Source organism: Anabrus simplex, chromosome 14 (assembly GCF_040414725.1).
Source record: "Anabrus simplex isolate iqAnaSimp1 chromosome 14, ASM4041472v1, whole genome shotgun sequence".
In the NCBI taxonomy this organism is placed as follows: domain Eukaryota; kingdom Metazoa; phylum Arthropoda; class Insecta; order Orthoptera; family Tettigoniidae; genus Anabrus; species Anabrus simplex.
This window is the reverse complement of record NC_090278.1, coordinates 73,954,864-73,973,108: the sequence shown is the minus strand read 5'-3', so window position 1 is coordinate 73,973,108 and position 18,245 is coordinate 73,954,864. Positions and strand designations below refer to the sequence as shown.

At 39.1% G+C, this 18,245-nt stretch overlaps 1 protein-coding gene across 1 annotated transcript in view; it reads right to left on the bottom strand.

Annotated features, from left to right (window-relative positions):
* Nucleotides 1-18,245, bottom strand: part of Cdep (Chondrocyte-derived ezrin-like domain containing protein) — a 510,959-nt gene that overhangs the window by 160,664 nt on the left and 332,050 nt on the right. The window contains exon 10 of the mRNA XM_067158544.2: nt 10,789-10,892. Coding sequence (XP_067014645.2) covers nt 10,789-10,892 — 104 coding nt within the window. The remainder of the gene's footprint in view (nt 1-10,788; nt 10,893-18,245) is intronic.

The following is an 18,245-nucleotide window of genomic DNA, read 5'->3' as shown; positions in this document are numbered from 1 at the left end:
TTATTTCTTGTGTTGCACTGCATCATATGTTGTATTCTGAAACTGCATTAGAAACAGCTATTCCAAGTCTTTTTGAGGACACAAAGGTCTCTTTTGGGCACTTTTTCCATATACATGCATGAAGACTTTCATTGGAATTTTGAGTAGCCCCTCTACAACATCTAGACAGAAGTTCTGTTGATGCCAGCCTTTGGTATGCAGGCACAATTTTCAGCAGCATTGCAGTTGTGAATTAAACTGACATTTTTTGTGGGTTTTGAGGGGTTTGTCCTGTTGCGATACTCTTGTTGTAGAAGCACCATGATTCAGGTCCTAAGAGGAATTTCTTATGCTTAGGATCTTCATCTGTGGAGGAGTAATGGTATAGTGAGGCATATATTGCAGATTTCATATTATCTACTGAGGGAATATTTGGACATATTGCCTGCCTATAATAATTTGTGAGCTTCACAATAGTTGCTTCTTTCAAACTTCCAGGCCCCCTTACACCAAGTGTAGTTCCTTTTACTTTCCACTCTTTCACCAAATTCCTCAAATAAGTCCCCATCCTTTTTGCAACATGGTTAATGCACTCTTCTTTTTTCAGTTGTACATCTGGTCAATATACTGCTTCATTTGACAGGTGGAGAAATGTTTTGGCATCCCCATCAAAAAGCACAGTTGTGTAGCGCATGCCACATTCTTCCACTGATCTTATCCATAAATTATCAGCTGCAAATACTTTCACTGCTACAGATGATCCCTCATAATTCCTGGAGCATTTTCCCACATGCTTTATGACCTTCCAGCCATACATTATGTTCTGGAGAATCATCAACCAGTTCATGAGCAGTTACAACACACATGTGACAAAATTTAGATAACACATGGTAATCTATAACTAATCCACTCAGAATGTCAATCACTATGCCAGTGCCATAGAGAGATGTATGGCCACGCTTGTGCCATGTTCCGTCAAATGATGCAGCAATGTCAAGCACTTGTTTACCTACATTGGATGGATATACTTCCTCATGATTTGATATAATATTCACTAACAATTTCCTGCAACCTTGCTTGCAATTCACAAAACTGACCAAAACAAACCCAATAGTAAACAAGGAAGTGTATAGGCTGATGTCAGGCTGTCCACTAACTTATTAAATATATGCATTTGGTTACAACTCTCAAACATATTAAAATACTACTTCTATAAACACATAGAATTTTTTAAGTCAAACATGTCACTAGAATGGATATAATTATAAACATGTTCTAAAATATAAAGTTTTATGTTGACTAAATTATAGGTTGAAGTAGTTCATAACATAGCCAACAGATGGCAGTATATATTCCAATATTCAAAAATTGTGTCATCTAAATGCTACTGAAAAGAGGGAATTTATGGTAACAGAAGGGACACGGATAGCCGAGCATACAGAGAAAAGGGGGTGTGGTGGAGAATCAAATGACCGTGCAGAGCCACTTAAAAACGGCCGTAACTACGTCAAAAACAGTCACAGCGGCACAAAACCACTTTTATTATGTAAAGCAAGGTTAATATAATTTATTTATGCCAGAATTCAAATTCCGACCATTTCATCCATTTACCGAAAAAAATGTGTCCCAAGTCCCCTTAAGCGATAGCAGAGATTTTGTCTCCATGATGGTGTTACAAATCATCTGTATTCACTGTTAAGGATTGTATACATATTCACATTTTGTGGGATTGGTGGTTGAAAATTTTGAACATTAAATCATTGCACATAATAAACTTTATAACGAATTCTGTATTAATGTTGACTAAACACTTCATAAGAGATGTATTAGTTCCATCTTGTCAATCGAATTCATGATGTACATTAAATCACCAAGGATAATAAGTCATGTTAAATGTAGAACATGCTTCGTCCCTCTCTTGGGGAATCTTCAGCTACATATAACTTCAATGATAAAAATATACACAATGAATTTTAAAAAGGTACATTGTGTTGCATTGAAATTGAAATTTTGTCACAAAATACATCCATTATCTTAAGAGGATTAAATAAATACGTGTGAACAAGGATGCCACTGTAAATACAACACTGTCACAAGACACACTACGAAGGTCGATCACATATAAACGGGATGTTCCTAAACATCAACAGTTGATAGGACTGACCCCACGCTTCTGCTATGCTTAGGCGGGACCGTTAAGAGTGGGGAGAGTGTGCTGTTAGATATTTCCGCCGTTTCGTCAGTAACGCTCGCAAAGTCGGAACAACAGTTGCACCTCTCCACTGCGCAAGGCATAACTATAAAATTTCTTGCTCGTGAAGGAGTTACAGCAGCAGAAATTTGCTAGAGATTGACTGCACAGTTCGATGATCAAACATTGTCAAGGGCACGCGTGTGTAAGGAGTGACAGAGGAAAGGAGAGGCAGCACCAGTGAAAAAGCCAAGACTCGACTGTCAGCTGGCAGGGTTCTCGAAACAAATTTTTTTGATCAGCAAGGCATTTTTTGATTGACTTTTTGCATGAGCAACGCACAATCAATGCTGCTTACTACTGCGAGCTGTTGAACAAGGGCAAGGGTTGCATATCGCCAAAAAAAATGAGACCAACCGATTCGACAATGCGTGGCCCCTCTCCAAGGTACAGGAAATGCACTGGACTACACTTGATCATCCTCCTTACAGCCCGGACTTATTGCCCTGCAATTTCCATTTGTTTGGACCACTTAAAGAAGCTCTAGGACGGCAACGATCTGAAGACGACGAGCGTGTGGAAGACTTCGTGCGCAACTGGGCGGTTACATAACCCTGTTCTTTTTACAATGAGGGCATCAAAAAGCTGCCCATACACTGGGACAAATGCATTTCCAAAACAGGAAACTATGTGGAAAAATAAACTGCAATTGCCTTGTGTTTTTCAATAAATGAATTTAAATAAAAAATAAAATCCCATCTATATTTGATCCCCCCTTGTAACTCTATTTATTTCCAACCTGCACCTCCTTCTTAGTCTCTTTACTTCTCTGTTATTATATAGTTGGTTTTTACCATCACCTCCTTCTTAGTCTCTTTACTTCTCTGTTATAATATAGTTGGTTTTTACCATCACCTCCTTCTTAGTCTCTTTACTTCTCTGTTATGATATAGTTGGTTTTTACCAATCCTCACGACCTTTAAAGGTACAAACCTGTTTTCACATTCCTCAACAATTGCTTTAAACCCATCCCAGAGTCTGTTTACATTTTTATTTACCATTTTCCACCGATCATAGTTACTTTTTTTAAATTCCCTCATGCCTGTTTTATCAGCCATATGGTACTGCCTAGTAGTCCTACTTTTAAGACCTCACTTTCTATCACATTTATTTTCAACTACGACAAAAATAGCTTTATGATCATTAATACCATCTATTACTTCTGTTTCTCTATAGAGCTCATCTGGTTTTACCAGCACCACGTCCAGGATATTTTTCCCTCTAGTTGGTTCCATCACTTTCTAAATCAGCTGTCCTTCCCATATTAACTTATTTGCCATTTGTTGTTCATGCTTCCTGTCATTCGCATTACCTTCCCAATTGACATTTGCTAAATTGATATCTCCCACTACAATCACAATCCTTTCCATATTGTGTCCCACATAGCTGATTATCGTATCAAATAATTCTGAATCAGTGTTAGTGCTACCCTCTCCCAGTCTATAAACTCCAAAGACATCAAGTTGCCTATTATCTATAGAAATGAGCCGTAAGCCTAGAATTTCATGAATGTCATCTTTAATTTTTACGTAGCTTACAAATTCTTCTTTCACCAGAATGGATACTCCCCCTTCTATCATTCCTATCCTATCTCCAAGATACACACTCCAGTTCCGCAAAAAAATGTCTGCATCCATTGTATCATTTCTCAGCCATGATTCAACTCCTATTACAATATCAGATAAAAATTAAATTACTTAATTCTATTCTTTTCTTTACAATACTTCTACAGTTCAACACTAACATTTTTATGCCATCCCTACTTGACTTCCAGATCCCTGTACCCTTATCACCACTCCCTAGACCACCCCGCTTCCCTGAATGTACCTCCCTATAAACCTTCTAAACAAATTTAAACATAACCTAGATATGTGCAGGTTACATGATATTAATACATATTTGAGTCATTGGGTGCTCTAAATTAAAACATAAATACTGTGCTGCCCATACTTTTACTAGCAGAAAAAGAAGCTAGTACCAGTACCAAGAGATTTAAACTGAACAACCGCTAGCATGTTATTCCTTGGTTGGTTGTAAAGGTAGTCTCAGTTGTCATGTTTGCAAACCTTGCTGATCCTGTCAGTAACTGTTAGTATGTATGGAAAGAAGGAAAGCCAGTTAGCCTATATCAAAAAATACTTAAATTTTTGCAAAGACATACAAAATGAAGTTTTGTACTGCTTCTGTGTAGTGCGAGACTGCAGTTTCCTTGTAAGTTTCTCTCCTCTGAAATTTGGGCTTACTAATAAAAGCTATAATCATCATCACTAAATTATTTCCAGAAGACAATAACACAGCACACTTAATGTTGGTAATGGAAAGGAATAGTCCAGTGGCAAACCAATACATATATGGAAAGATAGGAATATGACAATGATGATGCTTGTTGATGATGTTTGTTGTTTAAAGGGGCCTAACATCTAGGTTATTGGCCTGGAATATGACAAGGAACACAAAATGGGATAAACACAATCATAGATCAGCATCATGAGAAGGAGCAACAGAAAGAGAAGATGAGGACAAACACGAAAACACAACAGGACAAAGACAATCTCCACATCTTCATAGACTGTTGTCTTCAAAAGGCAGACTACCTCATCATCACCCACCCCAGTTCTTCTGCATCTTTTCGTGTTTTTATGTTCATTCTTGTTTCCTCCATCTACTGCCCTTTCTTCTGAGGAGGACCTGTCATTATCAGTGTTCTCCCTAGTACCTTTTCAATGGGCGCACCGCCCTAACGTTTGTCCAGACCACCCAGCAAACGTACTAGAATTTAAATACTGAAAAACTAATCAATGAACGTAGGTTCATAATATAAAATAAGAAATAAATACGTTAACTGGATTAAAGCCACTTACACATATTTAACAAAGCCGAGCTTTCTGCCAAATTACGAATGTACACCAGAAATACATACATACCACCACCATTGCAAAGCGCAATGTACTCAAGAAACTGAATCAGTAACTTCCCTCCCAACCACCACAGCACAGCTAGACGATCCCCGAGTCCAGTTAGCGGGAGGGCGTGGATAGAATGTTCATAACTTCCATATTCCTATGAAGAATTTCTGTGATCACTGTCAGAGGCAGACCTTCACATGCCCTGATGAAGGCCAATGTAATTTGGTGGAACGCTCGGCTTTGTTAGATATATATGTAAGTGGCTTTAATACAGTTAGCATATTTCTTTATTTTAATACTGTAAAACTGTTTATTTGAATTATAAATCCTCATTATTGCCAGCATAACTGCATTAGTTACATCGGAGTTTGACCATCACGCAGTGTCATGCGCTAGCGGTGCCTGGATTGACACGACGTCACAAACCCATATGGCACTCCACAGCAACCGAGTGGTAAGCCCCAGTATTACAAAATTATGAACAAGCAGTAGAACACTAGAAGTTCAAAATACTCTTATGTCTTGTCCATGACAATAACACAAAAACAGTTCAATTTTGCAGTTAATATTTACCTGGCTGATATTATTGTTAATGTCCTGAGGGGAATAAATTAAAATTTTATCATATTCATGTTTTATGTAATATTCCCCACCCAGCTACTCAGTCCTGCCACCCGGCTAACAAAAATTTCTGGGGAGAACACTGCAATGTGTTTATCCAATTGTGTGTTCCTAGCCTTGTGGCTATCTTTCTATATACAGAGCATCCCAGGGGGAATGGTCAATATTTAGGGATAATACAGGAATGATCATTTGAAGTAAAAACTTCATAAGGACATACGCCCTGCTCTGAATAGTTTCCGGGATAGAATACATTTAATGCACATTTGTTTTTGAGCTAGTGGCATGAACGTGTGTGTGTGTGTGTGTATTACCCATCCAACTTCCTTTGAAGTTTTATTCTAGACCAACCTACATCATTGCTTTCAATTTCTTTGCTCAGAATGTCTTTCTACCATTCAACTAACCCTTTGAACGCACAGTTGTCCATGGTGTGTTGTGAGGGATTGAGAGTGTATCCGAGAGAAACATCGGTTAACTGTGTTTGTACAGGCGCTGGCTAAAATGCCACACATCTATACTAATGGTGTATGTTTATGGCTTCTTCAATGACAGTGCTCCTGCTGCTGTCAAGGAATACCGTCGGCGCTTTCCGACACGTCAAATTCCTGATCGTAGAGCGTTTACCAGAGTTTTCAGCACACTGCATGAAACAGGTGTTCTTCCACCTTCCCAGTTTTTATTCCAAACGTGTTAGTTCTCAACAACTTGCGCAGGAACAGCAACACATTGTTGAAATGGTGCAGCATAGTCCTACTACCAGCACACAGCGACTTTCTGCACGTATCAATGTCCCATGAACACGTGTATGACGAACATTACATGTGGAAAACTTGTACCCATTTCAAAACGACAAAGAGGTTGGGTGGGTAAGAGACATATGTGTGCACCACTAGTCAAAAACATAAATGTACATTAAATGTGTTCTATGTCGGAAACCATTCAGAATAGGGCATACGCTCATATAAAGTTTTATGCTTCAAATGACCGTTACTGTCATAACCCTCAATACTGACCACTCCTTCTGGGACACCGTGTATATTTCACTTGTTTTGTCAATTTTGTGTATGGCCTATATCCCTAGTCTTTTACTAGCTACCCTTTCCTTTTTCTCTCTTCCCTTTTCCAGGGTTTATCCAGCTTTCTTCTTATCCCACACCTTGCAAATCCAGACCGAAGATCTGCCAAGATGGCCCTTCAATAAGTGTTGACGCCTGTCTTCCTGACAAAACTGAGAACCAGAAATGAACTCTCCAGGGGTTAGGAAGAGATGGATGTAGAACTGGTATTGATGAGGAGAAAGCTTATCAATTTGAAGATGGCAGTGAATGAAAATACAGGAATTGCCCTTATCTGTTTGTGTTTTCACGTTATTTCTAATAATAATGCTGTTGATTTTACATCTCACTAACTAAATGTTTTCGGAGACACCAAGGTGCCAAAATTTTGTTCTGCAAGGGTCCTTTTTTTTTTTTTAATTTATTTATTTATTTATTTATTTATTCATTCTTTCATTCATTCATTCATTCATTCGTTTATTTATTTATTTATTTATTTATTTATTTATTTATTTATTTATTTATTTATTTATTTATTTATTTATTTATTTATTTGGGAAACCAGAGCAGCGAAAAGCCGAATTACAGAGTTCCGATGTATCTGAGCACCTTCAAATACCAGTGGACTGAGCAAGGACTGAACCGCCCAAATTGGGGTCAGAAGGCCAGCACTCTAACATCTGAGCTACTCACCCCGGTCCTCTCCTATTTCTATTCTGACGCTAACGTGTCACTGTGCTGATCCTAGGTTGTTTTCCTATTCTTGTTCCCGTCTTTCTACATGTTGATGGTGCAGAATTCAAACCTTCTATGCAAAAATCATTAACTTTAAACGAGACAGGCAAAACCAATTTTGAACTGCACTATGATGGCTTAATACCAGAACCGCTGAGAATTGTATATCCCTTTAACAGCTTGGAAATGTTCAAATTAGAACTCAGTAAGAGATGTATTTTCTTCTATGGTGTTTCCAGAAATTTATTTTACACACAAACACCTCACATTAGTGTATGGACCTTTTATAATACTGATGGACACATGAATATTCGCAAACAACTGCATAGTGTTTCTGTTTCACTAAGGAGTTTTAACAAAATTAATCAATAAAACACCTTTTGTTAGTCAGTCATCCACAGAGCAACAATTATACACTTTCAGAAATACTTTAAGAAAATTTTAAAAAATCTAAACACATTTTGTACATACAACTCCTACTTTTCGTGCAAATTTTCCGTACACTGCTTTGAGGCACTAATTACAGGTATCGCTAGACTTGTTGCCTTTCCTTTTTCTCTCTTCCCTTTTCCACTTCTTACACTTTTTAGGTGGACGTGGTTGTACAACCACCTCTTGTTGTTGTCCTTGCTTGTTCCGTCTTGTTGGTTCACTTTCCAGATGGAGGATGAACTTCTTCCGCATTATCTTCCTACCCGTTATTTGCTTGTAAATGACCCAATCCTTGATCGCTGTTAGGTCTCGGGTATTGTAAAAGACATGCCTTGGCCACCTTCCGCATTCACCCTTGGTGGTATATTTACGAGACATTTGGTCGACCATATCTACCCCATGATTCTTGCCATTGTAGAAAGTTACAGTTTCTGCCTTCTTCATTCATTCTGTGTTCGTTGTTACTTGAGTGTGCCGTATGCTAAGAAGAAGGATGTTCTTGTTCTTCTTTCCTTGGTACATTGTAAAGGTGCACTGTATGTTCCCAGTCTGTCACAATGTGATTGTAGAGTATAATTTAGACTTAAGACTTCTTCACCTCAATAGGGATATCATGACAAATGGGGTTGATTGTTCCCACCAACAAAGTTTTTTGCCTTGGAGCTCCTTAGCAAATTGGAAAGATGTTAAAATGCTGTCTACCGTCATGCTTCTCCCTTGGTTTTAGAAACAGCTCCATGAGGCGATCCAGACAGGAGCCAACATTACCAAGGTATGGAAAGGCATTGCAAATATATTCTGGCCACACCTGCAGCAATCCAGAATTTGAGTCTGTATTTGTTGGGCTTGTTTGTCATGAACTGGGTAAATCTGCACCTGGTTTTGTTGGAAAGTAACTGTTCATCGACTGTTATATTTTCACTTTGGCAGTAACAGTGAAAGCAATTTTCCACAAATTTGTTACAGATTTCAGAGATAAGAGCGAACCTGTTAGCTGTCAGGCGCTCAGCTCGGGTTGATTTATCATCAAAATGGATGAATCTGAGAAGCTTTCGAAATGTACCTTTTGACATTGTGTCCTTCATGAATTGCTGTCCATAAAAAGGCAACCTTAGATTATCCACAGACACACCTTTCGAACATAGAACACTCTGGGTATACATGATGGCAATCATAGCCTCCAACTCCTTGCATTACATGGTCCAGTCCATTTTCTTGATTTCTTTCTGAGCGTTTGATTCTGTCTGTCGTCTTATTATTAGACAAAGCATCAACTCATCAAAGAGGAGAAGAAGGCAGTAATGACAGTGTCGTCAACTCAGTGCTAAGCGTATGTTGTGTGATTTACCCGCTCCTTCAGGAAATTCACTGCAGCCCAGCCTTCTAAATGAAAAGTTTGAATCCCACTCGGTTCCATCTCGAGCGACCATCTTCACTGATGAAAAACCAAACTGAGATTGAGGCTTTTGAAGCGAGTCTGAGGCAGATTAGCACCTTCATCTGCTCCTGCTTCATCCACTGTCTCATTACCTTCATCCTCACTAGTCTTGCTTGTCACGAGCAAAATATCGTCATCTGAATTGATAATTCACCTTCAGATTCAACATTTGAATATTCTAGCATACAAGACAGCTCTTCAGTAAAAAGACAATCGTAACACAGGTCAGTGAGAACACATTCTACTGTAAATGATGAATTGAATACAGAAAACGTGCTAATTGGAACACTAATCTGACATTAAGAGCTCAACAATACTAATAATCCAGGCCAGGTACACACTGTTGTCTGGCAATGCAAACACCTGCGTTGTAATAAGGAATTTTACAGGTGTCAAAATGACCCCTTCCGCTGTACAGGATATGCCATATCAAAAATCTATGAAAACGTCAATATTTTGCTGGGCGAGATACATCGCCGTAAACAGGACAAAGACCCAAGTAAAGTCAAGATATTTGAAAAGAAAGGAATGTGCACATTACTACATAAAAATTGAAGGTAGGTGTCATTTTTACCACTTCCACTGTTCTAGTGTTAAGAGACAGACTATGACATAGGATGATAGTGCAACACATTCAGCAAAGCATGAATATGTACAAGTTTTCATGAAAAAATGTCAAAAATTGATTTAGGAATTTGCATTCTACACCACCCATACGACTTGATTTGCATTAAATTGTTGATCACTGAAATGTATGATGTAATTTAGCACTCGCGTTTGACACCACAGGGAAATATGGTTAATACAACCCTATCTGCCTTGTATACTGAAATTCTGAAGTGTCTGAAGACATTCAAACTCGGCGATCGCGATGAGCCCTAAAGCCTAGAACATAAAAGAAAAGTTACGAGGCTTTAAAGTTATAGAAAAAATTCAATCTGGATGCTCCATATTTTGGAGAATAGCTTCAAGTACCTGTAACATTGGCATTCAGTTTTAATAATAAATCTCATGAACGTTTTACCTGAAAATCATGCAAAAGATATTGTTATTTTATGTTCTAATTTGGTTCACTTCAAATTAAGGATACAGAATGTTTTACAAGCTACGGGAGAGAGAGAGCTATGCACTACAAACACCAAACAACTTATTTTAGAGAAGTAAGTAAAACAGAGCCACAAAATACGGTACCTACAAATCTATTACTGGTTAACTGTGAGCATCATCACTAATTAAAGCTTACTGTTAGTTTGCATTAAGTCATCACCTGATGAAATTTCACCAGATTGAGGTGTGATGATTTCTAGTTCCTATGTTACCCGACCCAACTTAAGAACGACCCAATCATTCAATTGAAATCTGGCTTACCGACGGCGTTATCCCCGAGGGGTAAGAGGGGATGAGCCGACAGACTGGTCCCCACGTTCACTACACTCGAGTGGGCAGAACTCGAATGACGGAACGACTGTGACCTGGGAACGAGAAGAGGAAGGGAATCATTAGCTCGAGCAACAACTCCCACAGGAAAACCACAAGCAACTGAATTAACATTAATTCTATTATTAGTAAGTGATCAACATCATCTTGTAATATGTACAAATACAGTGTGGGTTGTGTTCCGCAGGTCATTCACTGTATGGAATCTTAACGCAACATGCCCACATCTGAAGTTGGAGGATAACGGTAACATGCAAGCAAGAAGACTAAGAGGCAATTGTAGCATTGCTATTCGATACCTTCTTAATAACTGGAATAGTTTAGGTATCCTCACATGAAGTTGAAGAGTGGTGACCAAATTTAATCATTTATTTACTCTACAACTATATTATGGTGACAGTAATTAAATGTTTGCTGTTTCGTCCACAGACTGTTCACTTTCCATTTCATCCACCTATCACAGTCGTCCATTAAATTTTTCTGTCCATTCCATATTTCGTCCATTTTGAATATTTCTATTACCACTGATGCTTTTATGGCCCGTACTTGTAGACATGATATAGGCTTGTTGGGCTTATGCTGCATCAAAAAAACCAAGTGAAATTATATACGTTTCGCAAAGAACTTTGCAGTGCGTATTCAGAAGAAAACCTCACCAAGAATGAAAGTGTGAATTTAGACATTAATAACAGAAGTATAAGTGGTATGTTCATTCGTCACCAGATGGCTCATCGTGTGCGGTAGAGTGCGTCCGTTCCTCATCACCAAATGTTTCCACTCCATACTTGTGTCAGTGTCAAATTTTCATAATGTGTGTACATCTATTATGTGCCCCCTATCAGATTAGATTCTGATAGTGCTGTCAGCTCCCGCTTCGAATGCTAGCGCTGTACCGCGTACAGAGAGCCATCTGGTGGCAAATTAACATATCACTTACACTTCTGTAGTTAACATCTAAATTCAAACCTTCATTCTTGGAGAAATCTTCCTCGTGAACAGTCAAGATTTTCTTCTGAAGACGCAAGCAAAGTTCTCTGCGAAACGTAAAGAATTTCACCTTTCTTTCTCGACAAGGCATAAGCCCAAAAAGCCTATATCATGTCTTTAAATATTTTTGTCCATTTTTTAATAGTGTGGTCTCTCAATAATGCACAACAGATTTTGAAATAATATTGTCAATATTTAAGTGACTAATTTATTAAAAGGCTGATATGAACTAGGTTATAAATGCATTTATTTCTACATATCTATGGATTCTAACAAATATTGTAAAATGTTTGAATGCCAAATTTATACGAAGTTTTAAATCAACTAAGCTACACTGTATTTCCAAGAGATGCTAGGAAATTACTAGGAGAAGGAAATCTGATCTACTCTGCTCACGAGTGTTTCTCCCCGTTTTAAAGATATGGATGTGAGTGTCAATGTTTGTGCTGGTTGTGCATCGTGCATTAGAAATTTCCCTTTGTTCATATTTTCAATATATTCTAGCACCATTTTTACTTTTAGAATGAATTATAAACATAGTCACAATGGACCGATTTATTTTTGTTGCAGTGAGTGGCTATTAAAGTAGCCGTCGTGTTAAAAAGGTTAAGCATACACTTGAAATTTAATGGAATTTTACCTGATGTCTTCATGTGAACTATGAAATTTATATTGTTATTATAAAAATTAAAATAAATTGAAGGGTAAAAATGAGAGAGTTCGGGAAATGGTAAATGAGGTACCCCTACATACAGGAAAGTATAGAAAAATCAAAGCTGCAGTGGTATGAACGTGTTAAGAGAATGGGAGAAGAGAAGATACCAAGAAAATTTTAGAAATGGAGTATGAAGGGAAGGAGACCTACAGGAAGACTGAGGGACAGATGACAGACAGGTGTATAAAAGACATTCAAGGCAATGGAAGGGAATGGGATGACAGTAACAAGAAAAGTAATTCTTCGAGCGCTTGGAAGGTCTGATTGTTACTGCCACCTTACGGCAGTAGTGCTAACTATCTGCTGCCCTCCCCCTTCGTCTTGCTCTGGCCAATTAACGCCTGAGTCAGCCATTCTGGAAATTCTCGACACCAGGGAAGAAGGGAAGCGAAGCGTTGCACTCGTGGAAGTCTCATCATGGAGAGAAGAAGCGTGCATATTTGTCGCCGCGTTATGTACTGGAGTAGCAGCATGGACTACGGATAATAGTATAAGAGGTGGAGGCTTGTGCTCTACACCCTCAGGAGTTTCTTTTTTTTTTTTTTTTTTTTTTTTTTCAGCCTCGTTGTATAAGTTTGAATCGTTTAAAGACTTTTCTGTAAGTCAAAAACGCTACTCCGATCTGCGTGGGGTCCATTTTTAATCTTCACTCAAAAATAAAACAAGATTCGAGTCAAAGAGATAAAATTAACATCTCGTCGGAAAGATACGACCATCCGTGTCCAACATCAAGGGAGCTGCCCTCTCTAGGATAATCGTGGAAGTAGTTAAGTCATTCAAGGTGAGGCCAGAATAGGCCATTAGCAATAACTGAATAGTAGTATTTATGAATTTGCCATGCAGATATGGCTTAAGTGTCAAACTTATATGTTTTTTTAAGACCATCTTTAAAACCACTGTGTTTCAAATACGTTGTTCTACACATGATATGGCTGAAGATGACCTTTAAATAGGTCAAAACTAGTCCCATTAAATGTTTATTTAATAAACACTATTTAATTTGTATTGAAAAGGTGGAATTAAACTCACTTTTTATTTTAATTTGGTTTCTTTTATTAATGCATGATTGAGGTTAAATGATTTGCAAAACTGAATGAAAAAGAGAGGAATGGTTCCAACCATTAATCCTATTACTTCCGTATCATCTAACTGGTACTGCTGTTGATAGAATGGGATGGTTGGTTCATATGTTGGTTTCTTTTCCGTATGTACCTCATTGGGTTGTGTTTCGGATGGCTCAAATCTGATCATCGCTTCTAATATCCCTTTCAGACCATGTACGCACAATTGTGCGGATTTGTGTTTTATTTATGTCTGAGCTTATTTGATGTTTTCTTGGCGCAAGACCAGACTGCAGTGCTTGTGCGGGACACGCAGCATGTACTTCAGTTGTTTTTATTTAGTGCTTGACCACCAGGGGACAGGAAGAAGAGTTTTAAAATATAGTTCCATGGGGCTGTTGCTAGCTTGGTGGGTAGCACCTGCATGTATGGAAAACTGTGTGTTAAATGTGGCAAAGGATAGTGTTGTGTATGAGTTGCAGTGATGTTGGGGACAGCACAAACCCTAGTCCAAGACCCAAGGGAATAAACCCATTAAGATAAAAGTCACTTGCTACAGTCAGGAATCGCACTTGGGGCCCTGTGGACTGAACACCAGAACACCGACCAATCAGCCACAGAGCCCGACAAGGAAACAAATGGAAACCGTAAGATTTCTCAGTATGGTCAAATCAAGTAGTGCAGATGTCTATCATCCTGAAAAAACAGGGAAGCTGAAGTGAGTCCATCGCAGGTTGGTAAAAGGAACTAGAACTGAGATTGACTGGTGAAGGACATAAACGTGGTGATGACATTTGCGTGAAGATGTGGATTTTGTCTTTTCCTGTAACTGTTTTTGAGTCTGTTCTTATTTCTCGTTCTTGTTGTTCCATCATCTAGCACAGAGGTCATTTCTTAAGTAAACTACACAAACTGTGCAAAACTGCAGGGGATAATTCATTGACAGAAGTGAGCACGGGGCTCAAAATCCATCGGTCCCAGTGCTTGCACACGTTCTTTATGATAGGGGTGTAATACCTGTTACACCACTACTCTCTACACTGTATCGTTCGAAGTGTGTGTTTCACGGGCAAGTTGACGGGTCATGGCCCGAACATATGGCAGCACACTAAGTCCAGTATATACAGTGTGTTTCAAAACCTGTGTCATTCTGTACTGAACGCCACCGACAGACAGAGTTTGTGAGTTTTGATTGCTCGTTATGGCAACACATTGAAAGTTCACCAAGATTGATTTTTATGAAGTATCAAAAGTGCACCATTAGAATGTTGGCCAGCAGGGTAGGAAAGGTGAAGATATGCAATTACTAATCATTAGACTGCATGCCAAAATCATGCATTAAGCGCCTCCGCAGTGCTCATATGGAGTGAGGGCGTATGACGCTGTTGATGGTGATTTCTCCATCGGATGGGGACATAAAGCTTTGAGCAGACCCCTTGATGCTATTCGACAGGAGTAGGCTATGTGTCAGCACTGGGTTTCACCCTCTCCCTATCATGTATTATATCATTCATTTCATCTCATATACTCTTCTGCCAAGGATGACATCCAGAAGGGCATCCGGCAATAAAAACTTGCTACGAAGATTCACCTCACTTCATACCCAACCCCGTACAGAAATGGGCCAATGGTTGGAGATACATAAATTGAAAGCACACCAAAATCTATCAATGAGATGTCTACTCCACCAAATTACACAGCCACTGATGTTCTATTAAACTTCCAAATTGAAATATATTTGAAATTTCAAGGTGCAAGCAGAAGGCAGGAAATGAAATACTGTATATGAATATTTGTAAATATAAGGAATACGACAGAAAAAATGTTAGCCGCTTACAGTTTCTACAGAAGATCTGTAGAGTGAACTTATCTGAAAACTGACAACAGCAGACGGACGTATGTTTAATACACAAACATTTCTTAACTACGTCTATTGCTTCGATATACACCAGCTGACAAACTAAAGTGCCATAGAAAAACCACAATTTATCATTCTTTTGTTCGTTGTTAGAAGTAGACAGTCCAAAAAATCCCCGTGGGTGGAGGTGGTAGAATAAAACTCACGGTATCCCCAGCCTGTCATACGAGGTGACTAAAACAACCCCAACCAATTTTAATTTGGGAGCATGGATTGGTGACCATGGGGCCCTTAGCTGGCATTGCTTCCACTTACCAGTGCCAGGCTCCTCATTTTCACCTGTCCTATCCGACCTCTCTTGGTCAACTCTTGTTCTTTTCTGACCCTGACGCTATTAGGTTTTTGAGGGCTAGGGAGCCTTTCCTTTTCAAGCTTTCATGACCCTTGTCTTACCTTGGTCGATACCTCCATTTTTTCAAAGTGTTGAATCCCTTCCATTTTTTCACTCTGATTAATATTAATAGAGTCCGGCTCCATGGCTATATGTTTAGAGTGCTGGCCTTTGGTCACGGGGGTCTCGAGTTCGATTCCCGGCAGAGTAAGGAATTTTATCCATAATTGGTTAGTTCTTCTCTCACGGGGACTGGGTATATGTGTCGTCTCCATCATCATTTCATCCTCACCACAACGCGAAGGTCACCTACGGGTGTCAATTCAAAAGACCTGTACCTGGCAAGCCGAGGTCCTCGGACACATCCCAACACTAAAAGCCATACGCCATTTCAATGTTAATAGAGGATGGTTGCCTAGTTGTACTTCCTCAAGCTTTCCACAGTGTATTTACAAAACATTTTCATTAGTCTTCTGATGTGCTTTTGACTGAAACACAACTGTACGTGTGCTTTCATACGCAGTGATAGTTAACAATGGAGGGAAAATAATGTGCTACCAGCTGTAATCCAAGACGTATGCAAGTGAAGTTGAACAGTTGTGATTCTCCGCGGCAGTACTGTGCAAGCTAAGAGAAGAGTCGTGTCATAAGGGCTTTGCAATATCAAACTGATGAGGGCTTCAAACATAAGACAGGTAGCAATTGTCAAAATGCTGCACAGTGGATATCCCACGTTCACTCGCACAGAATTGTCTGTTTCCTTATCAAAAAGTGCTTAACAGAAGACAGGCATTGGACAGCACAGGAATTACTTTTCAACTTATTACTCATTTGTCATAAGAGAGTAAGATCAAGTAAATATAAATAATAGTTTTCCAAAAATAACAAAAGCGTCTCCGAAAACCATAAAAGAGTAGTTAGTGGGACGTAAAGCACGTAACATTATTAAAATAACAAAAAATGCCTGTCGCCTAACCTGAAGCTGAACCACTACAGGTCAGTCATACGACCAGATGCTCTGTATGCCATGGAGTGTCTTTCATTGAACCGAAGAGGTCTGATGGAGAAACTGGAAGTCAGAGAGAGGAGAATTCTCAGGAAGATCTCAGGACCGGTAAAGGAAGAAGAAGAATTCCGTACATGGCACAATTCTGAGCTCCACAAACATATAAAGAGGCTCTTTGATTGTGCTAGGAAAGGAGAGCAGCTTTCTATGGCCATATAGTAAGACTGCCTTCCAAAAGGCTGACCAATCACCTGTTCATCGTCTGGCAGACCAAGAAGATTCGTACCACTTGGCTGACAGAAAATGAGAAGGACATTGAAGAACTGGGACTATCAGATCTTCAAGATAGTCTATGGAATTCAAGAAAAACCCTAGAAGAAAGGTACCTCCTGGACAGAAGAAATAAAGGAGTTACCCTGGCAGAAAATGCGAGAATACTGGACAAAGATGAAAGTCCAACAGTTGAACAAGCGTGATCCAGGCCCATTTGAGTCAAGAAGAAGAAGATGATTTTCCCAAATGTAAAACCGTGAGAATGTCTAGACCGCAGGCAAGTTGTCAAAGGGGTCAACACTGCAGCAAACCATTTTGTATTAACTTATTTTTTAAGAGTTTGTTTAATCTGTTCTGGTAAGTACTTGATGACACGTCAAGCTTGCAACTGCTATTCATATTGTTAAATAGGATTGGGAGACAGACTTGAAAGGATAGTTTGATTACTGTGTGCCAAATGTGGGGAACATAGAGAGGGTTTCAAATGTAGTGGTATAGGCAAAAGCACAGAAAGATAAGAGTGAAGCTGGATATTGCTTAATGAGTCTATCATGGAGCATCTTTGGACGTCCTCCCAGCCAACTACCTGGCCTGGTACCAACACGTCTGCCACTGATTTTGCCACAGACTTGTCATCAATTCACAGGGCATACATAGGTATTTCTATGTTGCCAGCATTCCAAATGTTACAACAGACCTTGCAGATGCACATGGTTTGTATTATTTTCTCCATAATAAAACATTGTTTTATTTTACTTATTTTTCAATTGCCCATTGTCATTAGCTCCTTTAGCCAGACTCAACTTGATGTTAGTGCTGAGAAGCATATTCCAGTGGTCATCAAATGCATCAAATGTATTTATACAGAGTGTCTCAAACCTTTTGGGTGGTGATTGAGATAGAGAACCAATGGTCGGAAATGATATTTATTGTGTTATGGACATACACAGCGTACACCGCATACTAACGGCGTAGCTCATAATAATTGTTCAAAGTGATGACCGCCAGTCTCAATGCATGTATTGCAATGGTGCAAGCAGTTCTGCCGCACTCTCGCAAAGATACAGGGTGCCTGTTGTACAACACTGGAACAGGCA